At 35.9% G+C, this 13,396-nt stretch overlaps 1 protein-coding gene across 6 annotated transcripts in view; it reads right to left on the reverse strand.

Moving 5' to 3' along the window:
• Positions 1-2,792, reverse strand: part of LOC123537852 (mannose-1-phosphate guanyltransferase alpha-B-like) — a 32,412-nt gene extending 29,620 nt beyond the window's left edge. For all 6 annotated transcript variants that reach the window (XM_045321724.2, XM_053529657.1, XM_053529659.1 and 3 more), the window contains exon 1: positions 2,640-2,792. In XM_045321724.2, the coding sequence (XP_045177659.2) occupies positions 2,640-2,682 (43 nt within the window). In that variant the 5' untranslated portion in view covers positions 2,683-2,792. The remainder of the gene's footprint in view (positions 1-2,639) is intronic.
• Between the last annotated feature and the right edge of the window lie 10,604 nt (positions 2,793-13,396).

A 13,396-nucleotide genomic window follows, 5' to 3' on the forward strand; every position in this document is an offset into this window, starting at 1 on the left:
AGACCCCTGGACAAACTGCTTATAGATCCCCCTCTGAGAGACGCACGGACATGACAGATTACGGAAGGCATTTTTGCCTGAAAAGACACCCTAGCTTGCGCAAACTGCTTATCGACACCCTTAGAAGACCCCCTCCCAGACACAATTATATAGAAGGCATTTTTGCACAAAAGACCCCCTTGGACAAACGGCTTAACAGTCTTAAACATGACCCACCCTCTGATTGACCCCACCCCCTGCCCAGGCAAGATGTTTTTGGCATTTTTTGCTGAAAAGGACCCCTCTGAGAAGCTGAAGATTACAGAAGGCATTTGACCTGAAAAGACCACCTTGGACAATATGTTTCCAGACCCCCTTGGACAAACCATTAAGGCAAGGCTACAGAAGGCATTTCTGCTTGAAAAGACCCCCTTGGACAAGCTGTTTCCAGATGCCCCACCCCTGGACAAGGAATTAGAAGGCATTTTTGCCCGAAAAGACCTCCATGCTCCAGCTTCTTGAGAACCATCCTAGACAAGACTATGCAAGGCATTTTTGCCCATAAATAAAGATCCCCAGACAAGCAGGTTTCAGACTAACCCAGTCTCGAGCAGACCCCACTGGACAAGATTATGACCCCAAAAGATCCTCTTAGATAAACAGTTTCCAGACACTCCCCCCTCTGATCAAGTCTAGTGATGGCATTTTTGCGGGAAAAACCTCCTTTGACAACCCGTTTCCAGAACTCCACTGGACAAGACTTTGGAAGGCATCAAGACTATGGCAAGCATTTTTGCCCAAAGACACCCTTGGCCCGTCGTTTATATGACTGAAAAAAGTAAGATGTAAAACCCGAACACACAGACCCCCTTGAACAAACCGTTTCCAGAACCTTCCTCGGACAGACCCCTCTGGACAAGAATATGGAAGGCATTTATGCCACAAAATTAAATACCCTCTTAGACAAACCGTTTCCAGAACCCCTGGACAAGGACTTATATATGGAAGCATTTTTGCCCAAAGGACCCCTTTGGACAAACCGTTTCCAGAACCCCAATGGAAGGCATTTTGTCCAAAAAAAAGACCCCCTCGGACAAACCGTTTCGGGACCCCCTTGGTCAGACCCCACTGGACAAGACAATGAAAGGCATTTTTGCCCCAAAAAACCATCTAAATTGGACAAACTCTTTAGAGAAACCCTTGGACAAGACAATGGAAGGCTTTTTAGCCTGAAAAGACCCCTTCTGACAAACCGTTTCCAGAACCCCCCTTGGACAGATCCCCCCCCCCCCCTCCCGCCCCGGACAAGCCTACGGAAGCCATTTTTGCCCAAAAAGACCCCATTGAACAAACTCTTTCGAGAATCCCCCTTGGACAGACCCCGCTGGACAAGCCTATGGAAGGCATTTTTGCCCAAAAAGACCCCCTTGGACAAACTCTTTCGAGAACCCCCTTGGACAGACCCTCCTGGACAAGCCTATGGAAGTTATTTTTGCCCGAAAAGACCCCCTTGGACAAACCGTTTCCAGAACCCCCCTTGGACAGACCCCCCTGGACAAGCCTATGGAAGGCATTTTTGCCCAAAAAGACCCCCTTGGACAAACTCCCCTGGAAAGGACTGTGGAAGGCATTTTTGCCCGAAAAGACCCCCTTGGACAAACTCTTTCCAGAACCCCCCTTGGACAAGACTATGGAAGGCATTTTTGCCCGACAAACCGTTTCCAGAACCCCCTTGGACAACCCCCCCCCCCCCTGCCCGAAAAGACCCCCTTGGACAAACCGTTTCCAGAACCCCCCTTGGACAGACACCCCTGGACAAGCCTATGGAAGGCATTTTTGCCCAAAAAGACCCCCTTGGACAAACTCTTTCGAGAACCCCCTTGGACAGACCCCCCTGGAAAGGACTGGAAGGCATTTTTGCCCGAAAAGACCCCCTTGGACAAACTCTTTCCAGAACCCCCCTTGGACAAGACTATGGAAGGCATTTTTGCCCGACAAACCGTTTCCAGAACCCCCTTGGACACCCCCCCCCCCCACCCTGCCCGAAAAGACCCCCTTGGACAAACCGTTTCCAGAACCCCCCTTGCTTGGACAGACCCCTCTGGACAAGCCTATGGAAGGCATTTTTGCCCAAAAAGACCTCCTTGGACAAACTCTTTCGAGAACCCCCCTTGGACAGACCCCCCCTGGACAAGCCTATGGAAGGCATTTTTGCCCAAAAAGACCCCCTTGGACAAACTTTTTCGAGAACCCCCTTGGACAGACCCCACTGGACAAGCCTATGGAAGGCATTTTTGCCCAAAAAGACCCCCTTGGACAAACTCTTTCGAGAACCCCCCTTGGACAGACCCTCTTGGACAGGACTATGGGAGGCATTTTTGCCCAAAAAGACCCCCTTGGACAAACCGTTTCCAGAACACCCCCCTGGACAGACCCCCCCTGGACAACTGCCAGGAAATACCCCCCTTGGACAAAAAGAAGTGCCTTCCATAGGGGGGGGGGTTCAGATATTATCTGGAATAGCCCATTGCAGTAAACAAAAACGGTCCAAACAAAAGTTGTCAAAACAGAAACTGACGGGCAGCATTTTTCAAAGACTTAAAATATTGTTTGTTTAGGAACAACAACCGTTTCCGATGACTTTTGCTTTAAGATAGTACCTTTCATTGGCCCTCCAATTAGGATAATTGTCTTGAGCATCATGTTTTCGAATGGAGCAAGTAAAAATGTTGAAAATTGCAAGTGCTGTCGTGTAAAATGATCGAAGTCACGAAACGCTTGTTTTCAGTGTCTTGTAAAAATGGTACTATCAATAGCATTTTGTTTAGGCTTAAACCACCAAATCTGGCGCGCGCGGATTATAGGTTGAACACCACTAAATCAGGCTATTATATAGGTCACACTAACATAAATAGTATTCCCTATATATTCTATATAAAACTGACATTTTTTAATGAGCTACCAAACATAGCTAGACCCATTTTAGAGAACAAATCCTTACTTCATTTTAAAGAGTTATGATAAAACTGACATAAGATAAAGAGAAAAGTAGGGGTCATATATCTTCTAAGAGAAATATCTCTTGTCACATTTGCTTAATGTAAAATCACACCAAAATCACACTACTGTTACCTGGAAGTACTACTCATACTAAAATTGAGTTTCACTTCACTAAATACAACCTTCTCTCCCAATTTTTCAACCAAAATGCCAAAAATACACCCAGAATGAAATTTAAAAAGAAACCAGCTTTAAGTTAGACCTCTCTGGCCATGCCAAGTGAAAAATTAGTGTTCAAGGTTACATTCTACCAATTTAATTCCTTCTTTATTTCATATTAACAATAAAATATTCAGACCTCATTTTCAGCACTTTAGAGCATTTCAATGATATGAAAACCATATATGGTCATTTAGTATGACATGTCTTCTTATCAAAAATACAAAAATATTGATATGTTATGTTACAAATAAGAAAAATAATCTGTTCTGAGAAACATCACTCTCTAAAAATGCCCCCGTGAAAGCAGCCATTTAGCAATTACGCGTATGTAGACACTTTTTCGCTAAGAATAAATCTTTTTCCAAAAAAATTACAATGAAAATGGTCTAGATCTTTTCTCAATACAATAAGCAATAAAACTAAGCCAAAAATATAACTGTCACCTCCTTATATCACTCATTATACCAGATTTGATCTTGGACTACTTCAACACTGAGTAGTCACGTCCGGTTTGGTGTAATCCGTCCTTCAAAAACCTGTCCGCCATTACGCGACCAGATGGCTCCCACGCTGGTTCCTTTACTATAGTTAGGCCTATAAAAGGTTATAACACATTAAATTGCTGTTCTTCTTTATTCTATATAAAATTGACATATTTCCAATGGCTGCAGCACGCATTAGAACCCATTTTGAATGTGTGTAACTTGCATTTTCTTGAAGAATATTGTCAGTGGGGAATAAAAAATCAAAAGAAAAGTGGAGGTCATGTTTGATGCAAGAAAAATATTTTCAGTCAAACAAACAAACTGCAAAATCGGCTAAAATGAGACCCCAGATTGTAGTGTTGGTGTATGATCTAAGTTTCCATGACAAATTCTGTCATGCTATCATTTCAAGTTTCATATTTATTGAATAAGATGGTCCTCTTAGAGGCATCAGTCACATAAACAATAATACAATGAACATTCTGACAATAACATGTGAAATGATATATTGAAATACCCAATGAAATCCACAGAATAAAATGATACCAAATGTTATACAGAAAGCTTGGCAAGAATGTAATATGACTACATACCATATATAAAGCGTAAGCCAATTAATTAAACGGCATCATAATGTCTTTGCAAAATATTGCAAGTTTTAACAATGTGTTTCTATCTGTGCTATTCATTAACATAGAAAATTTAATAGAGTTAGGATGTATAGCATGTTCTCTAGTATATATTTTCTTCTGTCAGCATTAAAGAATTGACAGTTAAATAAAGAATGAAATTCCTCTCCAAATGAGTTTGAATTACACAAGTTACATACTCCTAGTTCATTATGAAAATTCTACATATCTGCTGATTTCCAAACATTGTGATATTTTTCTTTGGTATTTAACTGAAATATTATCTTGTAATCTTTGCTGATGACTTTAAAAGAATTAATTACAACATTCTAATACGTTTTTATGACAGATATTATTATAGCAAGATCTGATGCATAGTTTCAACTTTGTAACTCTTGAATTTTACAATGTCAAAACTGTAAACATGTTCTAAATTGTTCTTTACTTACTAGGTCAACTATGTTGTTTTTTTGTAGTAATTGCTACCATTTCTAAAGAATTACAATTCATCAAAAAACTTTTTGTGCCTCTGCTTTCGTTTTATAAAATAATGTTTTTTATTCATCACCTAAAATCTTTCAACAGCTGTTATTTTAAAAATATTTACAGCTGTAACTTTTTCGTTTTTACAGCATTAAGTTTCAATTTTTACAGCTGTTTTTAAAGCTGTAGTTCTTTACAGTTGTATCTAATTTGCGTAATTCGAATTGATTTACTATCGTTTCACAACTGTAAAATGAAATATAGAACTGAAAAATCCATGATGATATAAAAGTCGTAAATTTGAAATAATCACGACTGTAATTTTGAACAAAATACAGGTCTTTTACAGCTGCAAAATTTCGTACAGGATAATAGGCATAAAATTTCGTGGTTTCAGAGAAGTCGGTGATTTTAAGGAGAATAACAGATGACTTTAATAAGTATATATACTGAGCAAAACTTCCAACTAGACTCTTGAAGAATATTATTTTACAAGGTAAATTCTTCAAGAGTCTAGTTGGAAGTTTTGATCAGTATATTTTTGAAATTTAATTTCGTTGATTGATGAAATTAAGTATCCCACAAAAACAGCGATTTCACTGTAGGATCTGGAGAAGAAAACGTGACAACGAATAAAAGTGTTACAGCAAAATACCAATTTATAGATTTTAATAAGAATAGTGAAGCGCCACCTTAAAGTCCGTACATTTTTTCTCAAAATTCATTTCTTTTTGCAAATTTAATACAGTGATATAGTTACAGCAGATTTAATGGCTTGTGAGTAGTCGATGAGCCAGACCCGGTAATTTTGGCTAGCGGTACCATTCGATGGGAATAGAGCTCATTGCTATTTTTGGAAAGGTAATCATCTGACAAGTCATAAACTATGAGATAGCATTGCAATGGTGGTAGCTTTTTGTGCGTTATTAGCCGTGTAGTAACATCACCCGAAATTAAACTTCTGTCAAACTTGCGGTTGACATAAGACGGCTTTCTATTTCAAACTCATATTATTTACTATATTTCTTGGCAATCCATAGACAAATAACTCAGTTTATTTATTTCATTGAATTGTTGTTGAAAAATTGCCTTTCTAGCATTTAGTGTTGGCAATTGCAGGCACACATATACCAGTGCTTAAACACTATTTAAAGGACATAATTTTGATTAATAAAATGCAGTTAGAAAAATCTTTTTGCTCATTCTCGTATTAATATGTCATGTTTAGATACATCTATTTGAAGAAAATTTAATCATGAACTGTAACAATGCTTACTTATGGTCCATGTTATTACGTTAGATGTTTTTATAATTATTATTATAATTAATGTTATCCAAAGAATCAAACCAAAAATGCCGAATATTAAGGATATATTTTATTAGCTTGTTCTTGCATACTGGCTACAAATACATCAATTATACGTCTTAAACGATTTTAATTTTTATGATTTGTCTTTCAATGTGTTGTATAGATATAATGTAAATTAAATATGTATTAACTGCATATAAATGTGGTTTTAAATGGGTAATCCGTCAGCCATATCAGATAGTAATATTACCAGACGGTTAGAATTAATATATATATTAGATTAATTTAAATTCAACCAAATTCGAATCGATATTTTTAAACATAATAATGACAAAAGCATTCATAGATAATATTTGTTTTTCAAAAGAAGCAATCTCCAGAACGTCCCAAGTGGGTTAAAGTCTATAATCTCAAAATCATAGTTTAACACATATGGAGAAGGCCGGATTTGCATTTTCTACGAAAGATAAAGCTATGATACTTTCATTGCAGGTGAGTGTGTTATGTAATTCATCTGTAAGTCAATTATATATAATTCAGAATTGTACGACTAACTGTAGGAGCGTCAAAAAGTATTGCGTTTAATTTCAAATGTCTGAAATAGAAATTAAGCTAGCCATTAAGTAACTCCGGAGAGCTATGGCTATACATCTCTCGACGTCGTGTGTAAATCATGTTTAAAATGCCCGACACCATTATATCTGGGTCTTTATTCATTAAAATCGAATGAAACTTCACATATACCTTCCCTAGGATACTACTAAGAGAATGATCAAGATCGTCATTTTATGAAATAATTCTCATTCTAGCACTTAGATATTTTTATTGAAAAATCAAAGATGAGCTAAGTATCTAAATAGCTACAGGTATGAATTTAATTAAACGAAATAAAAGTTATTCCCTATATTATTGCTCAAATGAGAAAAGTGTTCCTTTTTGTAGTTAAACACATAAGCTCAAAATAACGTAAGTCTGAGGACCTATTGTTTTACGTCCGTCGTCGTCGACGGCGTGTGTCAACGCTATGTTTACTATACCCGACAAGGTAATATCTGAATCATTACTTACATGCCTTCCCCAATGATCTCACCAGCTGAATAACATAAATGCCAGAACTTTTACTATCATATTTATGAAATTATGTCCCTTTGTTCTTTTTTCAACAAACAATAAGTTAGTACTTTAGTAACCACACTTTTAAGTGGGAAACTTCACATATCCCTTCAGATATTCCTTCCATAATATAATACAGTCTGAACGACGTATGTTCAATAATTCATATGCCTGCCTTGGTTATTATTTAGCTCACCTGAGCACGAAGTACTCGATGCGTGAGCTATCGTTATCGCTCGTCCGTCATCCGTTCGTCCACATTTTTCTTCAGATGACAGATACTCTGAAACTACCGACCAGAATTACACCAAGGCCCTCTATCAAGTTTGTTCAAATGTTATAGCTTGCCTCTTTTAGGGACCGTAAGAGTTAAAAATAGAAATACATTTAAATGACTACCTCTTATGAACGACTTGGATCTTCATCAAACTTTGTCTGTAGCATCAAAATAAGGTCCTAACCAATATTTGATCGAAATGGGGCACTTGGACCCTTATTGGCCACTAGAGCTAGAAATAGAGAGAAAAAAAAACACATTTAAATGCCTCTTCGCAAACGACATATCATCTCATCGTCTGCTTGATCGATCTTCTGTAGCATCATTATAAGGTCTTTCCCCAATATTGTAGAATATTGTAGAAATGCTGGTACTTGGACCCTTTAAGGGGCTGCTATAGCTAGGAATAGAAATCCCTTTAAACAACATCTTCTCAGAAATATCACAGAAAATTCAAAGAAACATAAAATTCAACGATATAAATATATGCAGCTCGAACGTATGCATAAACTATAATAAAACAAGCAGTATCACCTTAAAGAACATATTTGGCAATCCCTTGGAAATCGCAGTTTCCGAACCTCTCTCTCAAAATATTCTATAAATAAAGTATTATATGATTGAAACTAATCATAATAATATTATACCCATAAGGAATCTAAAATATTTGCCATAAGGAATCTAATATATTTGATCCCGCAATGTCACACCTAGTATGCAAACTCTTTATTCCAACAACCATACGTTCTTTGAATGACACCGTTTTACGAACAAGAGGACCAAATTAGCCCTAATTTGATCTCCTGGGTATTAAATTACGACATGACAATACGAAGCAACTGTCTCGGGTGCTCATATTTTTTTCTTGTTAAATTCAATCCGTGCTTGTATGATAACTATACACGCACGGGGTTCTCCTGGGTCTTGTGATCAGAAATATCATAGAAAGGTATCATACTGTAGCCTGGCACATACACTTTGCACTAATTTGAAATGACGTATTGAATTGGTGAGCAGCAGTACGCTAAATAAAGTGCCGAAATGCACATTTCTCATACATAATTATATACATATGTGCAAAGAAAATAACGGTTTTTGCCCGAATTCGGGACACGGAATTTTAATTGCAATCAACACTGGGATAGTCCTAGAAGACCAACGACGCACTTACATTACGATATAACAATATTAAGCCCCATCCCCGGGTCTTCACCTTTCACCTTTCAGATTTCATTTTTCTTTGGTTAAATTACATCTTATGTACAACGAAGTGCGTACTTATGTACAACGAAGTGCGTAATCCCATTTTAAGGAACATAGTAGGAAATAGCAGGGCTAAGTTATTGAAGGGGTGAAATCCTAATAAAGCCTGTGCAAGACTACTCAAGAAGATTCACAAAGGACAGCAGTAATCATAAAAAGATAATTATATTCAAACTACCGCTTACAACTGTGCAAGCCCCAGTAGATGGAAAAATTCCGTCGCTTCGATCGAGTATACAAGGAAGCAAAACAATTCGAGGCTAGCAAATATAGGCCTATATCCTTTGCATGCATTGTCTTTGAAATGATGGAACATATTTTAGTTTCTAAGACTACGTCCTACTTTAACAGAAATGATCTATTCAGTCATAACCAATATTGTTTCTGTTCAGAGTTTATCTGTGAAACAAAAGTTATAACTGTTACACAAGAAGTCTTCGAGAATCTAGAAAATGGCCAGCAACCTGACAATTATGGTAATGCATTTCAAAAAGGTTGACCACCATAAAATAATACATAAACTCCACTGGTAGTCCATCCATTAGCATCAGAGAGCACAAAGTCATTACTCAAAGACATATCCCAAAGTGTCGTTGTTAACGGCTGTCCGCATGCACTCTACCTGTTCTCGCTGCAGTTCCTCAGGGTTCAGCAGTAGGCCCCTGACTCTTCCTGATTTACCTTAACCATTTAATGACTCAGTTAAAAGTAACAGTAGATTATTTACATATAAAACCATTGTGTGTCTTATGCGGAAATCCTAACTTGTTACACAAATTCTGCAAAATGATCGCCATTCTCTAGAAGCATAGGAAAAGGACTGGTCAATGAAGTTCAATCCAGATAAATATAGGGTACTAGAGACTACCCGAAAGAAAGAAAAAAACAACAAGTATTTACAATTACAAAGATAATTCATTGCATAATTATCAAATTAATAGATTGAACAAAATACACCGGCGTCACTTTAAGTACAGATCTCAGTTGGTCAAAGCACACAAATATCATAACTGCAAAAGTAAGAAATCACTCAGAATCAGCAACAGAAATGTCAAAACAACAATTAGAAAAATCAAAGAAACAGCATATAACACCTTTATATCCGACCAAAACTCGTATGCTGCATTTATCACATAAAATTCAACGAGTATCGAAACATATGCATAAACTATAATAAAACAAGCAGTATCACCTTAAAGAACATATGTGCAATTATTTTATCAGTTATGATAAAATGAACTCGTCCTCTCTTTTCGGCAGGACTCATGTTATCATTGGGGATTAGTATCAGGTTTAGGTTATGGCTTTTATTTTTCTATCCTGTAACTATTTGCCCTACAGATTTGACACATTCGTAAAATTGCACATGATAATTATCTTATTACTGTGATATTATGTGATAAGGATATTTGTTACCTTCATAATGATTCATACATTACTGAGTATTTAAATCTGTAAAATTTTGCATTTGTTTAAGAAACTGTATGAACATTAATCTAAGCTGATACTTTTTCTAAAAGTGATATGATTTATCACAGTGGCTTTAGGTATTGTCCTGTAAGTATCACAATCGCACAATTTTCATTTTAAGCATGCTGAGTACCTTTTATTGAGAAACAAATGATCATGGCTAAAGGTTAGATAAATTTGTATGTGAAAATGTGACTAAATATTACCAAAATGTTGTCAGGTTGTGTTAGAATATCTTATCTCTTACTTGGCAAATATCCAAAAATTGTAGGCATATAAACAGGATGATACAACACAAAAAGCTACCGCCGATACAATGCTATCACATATCATTTAACTCTAAGTTTAAATTGTATACCTTTCTAAAACTCACTATGAGAATTAGTCAACCAGATGGTACCAACCAACCCTATGACTCATCAACTAGAGCCTAAATCGTGGATCAGTAGGGCAAGCTATCGTAAGAGACTGTGATACATTTAAATTCTTCTTTAATCTCACATGTTCAATTAAATATGTGCCACATTCCAAAATATTAAGAAAAAGGTGAATAGATGCTCTTCATTTTATTTAACCCAAAGAATTTAAGTCAATACAATCTGTTACTTTCACTCCATTCTCCCAAAGCCGATATGGCAGACGAAAAAGGTTTAGCATCATATTAAAGTTGATATTAATTAAATGCATGCACTTATGTGAATAACGAACATAATATTATGTTATATAAAGACATACAAAGCAGCAAAGGCAGAAACAAAAATGAAAACGAATAGGAAAAAGAAATTCTCATGAGGATTCGAACTCTCAAAACAATTTGCTTATATCCAGTTGTTACCTGCATTTTACCCGACTGAGCTATGTTGCAGTATACTAACTAGATAGTTAAAATGAAACAAACACTAATATTTACTTGTCAAGTAATGTGCAATTATTTTATCAGTTATAATAAAATGGACTCGTCCTCTCTTTTCGGCGGGAATCACGTTATCATTGGGGATTAGTATCAGCAACACATTGCGTTTAGGTTATGACTTTTATTTTTCTATCCTGTAACTATTTGCCCTACAGATTTGACACAGTCGTAAAATTGCACATGATAATTATCTTATTACTGTGATATTATGTGATAAGGATATTTGTTACCTTCATAATGATTCATACATTACTGAGTATTTAAATCTGTAAAATTCTGCATTTGTTTAAGAAACTGTATGAACATTAATCTAAGCTGATACTTTTTCTAAAAGTGATATGATTTATCACAGTGGCTTTAGGTATTGTCCTGTAAGTATCACAATCGCACAATTTTCATTTTAAGCATGCTGAGTACCTTTTATTGAGAAACAAATGATCATGGCTAAAGGTTAGATAAATTTGTATGTGAAAATGTGACTAAATATTACCAAAATGTTGTCAGGTTGTGTTAGAATATCTTATCTCTTACTTGGCAAATATCCAAAAATTGTAGGCATATAAACAGGATGATACAACACAAAAAGCTACCGCCGATACAATGCTATCACATATCATTTAACTCTAAGTTTAAATTGTATACCTTTCAAAAACTCACTATGAGAATAATCCCCCAGATGGTACCAACCAACCCTATGACTCATCAACTAGAGCCTAAATCGCGGATCAGTAGGGCAAGCTATCGTAAGAGACTGTGATACATTTAAATTCTTCTTTAATCTCACATGTTCAATTAAATATGTGCCACATTCCAAAATATTAAGAAAAAGGTGAATAGATGCTCTTCATTTCATTTAACCCAAAGAATTTAAGTCAATACAATCTGTTACTTTCACTCCATTCTCCCAAAGTTCAGCAATACACCCGGCGCAGTAATTGGGTCTGTAAAATAATAAAAAACATTAAATATATCTTAATTAAATGTATTGTTATATCTCATTGCCTTGAAGCATGGCTTTGCCTGTAAGTGTGTGTGTGTGGGCATTAAAATTCACAACAAAATAAAGATATTGAACCAAAGATATATTGCTTTAAAACTTGACATTTTCATAAATCAGTATTTTATCAAAAGTATACATTTCAATGCACTCAAATGATCACGCATCTGCACATGTTGTGTTAAACTTCAAAAAAAAGAAACACCAAAAAAAAAAACAACAAAACAACAACAACCCCCCCCCTCCCAAAAAAAAACAACAAAAAAACAACAACGAACGTACTTCAAGACCTTCACTTTAAAACTTGCTATTTATCAATGTATACGATTACCATAAACTGGTCTTATTCTCGATAATTTTATCTTAAACAAGTAATCAAGAAGTAACGACTCGCAAATTCAAAACACTGCATATTAACCTGCATTGTACCTTACAGTATAATCAATATCGTAGCGAATTCTTACCAAGTTGATACGGACTAAAAAGAGACGTGAAAAATACACACACGAAAATTTACAAAATTCAGTGAACTTTTTTTCAAAAATATTGAAATATCGCCAATATTTTTTTTTTATAGAGGATATTATATGGTGTCTTTTCTGATTTAATTTTCTTAAACGAGTTGAATAAAATAATAAAACGCAATGCTCTGTCGAGCATTTTACCAATTTTATGTAATTCATTTGATAAATTCAATGTTGAAAGACGCAAATGTAATATTCTTTTTCTTTTCCTACTGAACCATCAAATTTTCTTCTTTCTTTGCCTTCCTATTATAGACCAAGTCTATTCGACCTATATCTCCTATACTTAAAACCATGTCAACGTCGGAGCTATATTACATTAGTATAATACCAAAATTTTGTAAAGGCTTTATTTCACACTCACGACGTCTAATATGTGACAAATAGCAATTAGACAAAGAATCTTACATGCATTTGACATTTGGATGGTTGGAACATTGAAGAGGATCAAAGAAAATACACGGGTTAACTTTACAGTTCACATTGTAGCAGCCCGCCGCAGATGTCACAGCTGAAAACATAGATGGAAAGCAGTCAAAATTAAGGTAAGAAGAATATCACTATAAACAGAAAGTGTCAAATGGCACCGCAGAATTAATATCCATTGATGAATACTTATTATATAGGCTACAAGATTATACCCTCAGCTTCTGTGTAAGATATATTCAAGTGACAGTTAAGCATTCAAACGATGGATGAAGGAGATATGGTCTGGGCAAAAAACTGAGCATT

The sequence above is a fragment of the Mercenaria mercenaria genome, chromosome 18 (genome assembly GCF_021730395.1).
Source record: "Mercenaria mercenaria strain notata chromosome 18, MADL_Memer_1, whole genome shotgun sequence".
In the NCBI taxonomy this organism is placed as follows: Eukaryota; Metazoa; Mollusca; class Bivalvia; order Venerida; family Veneridae; genus Mercenaria; species Mercenaria mercenaria.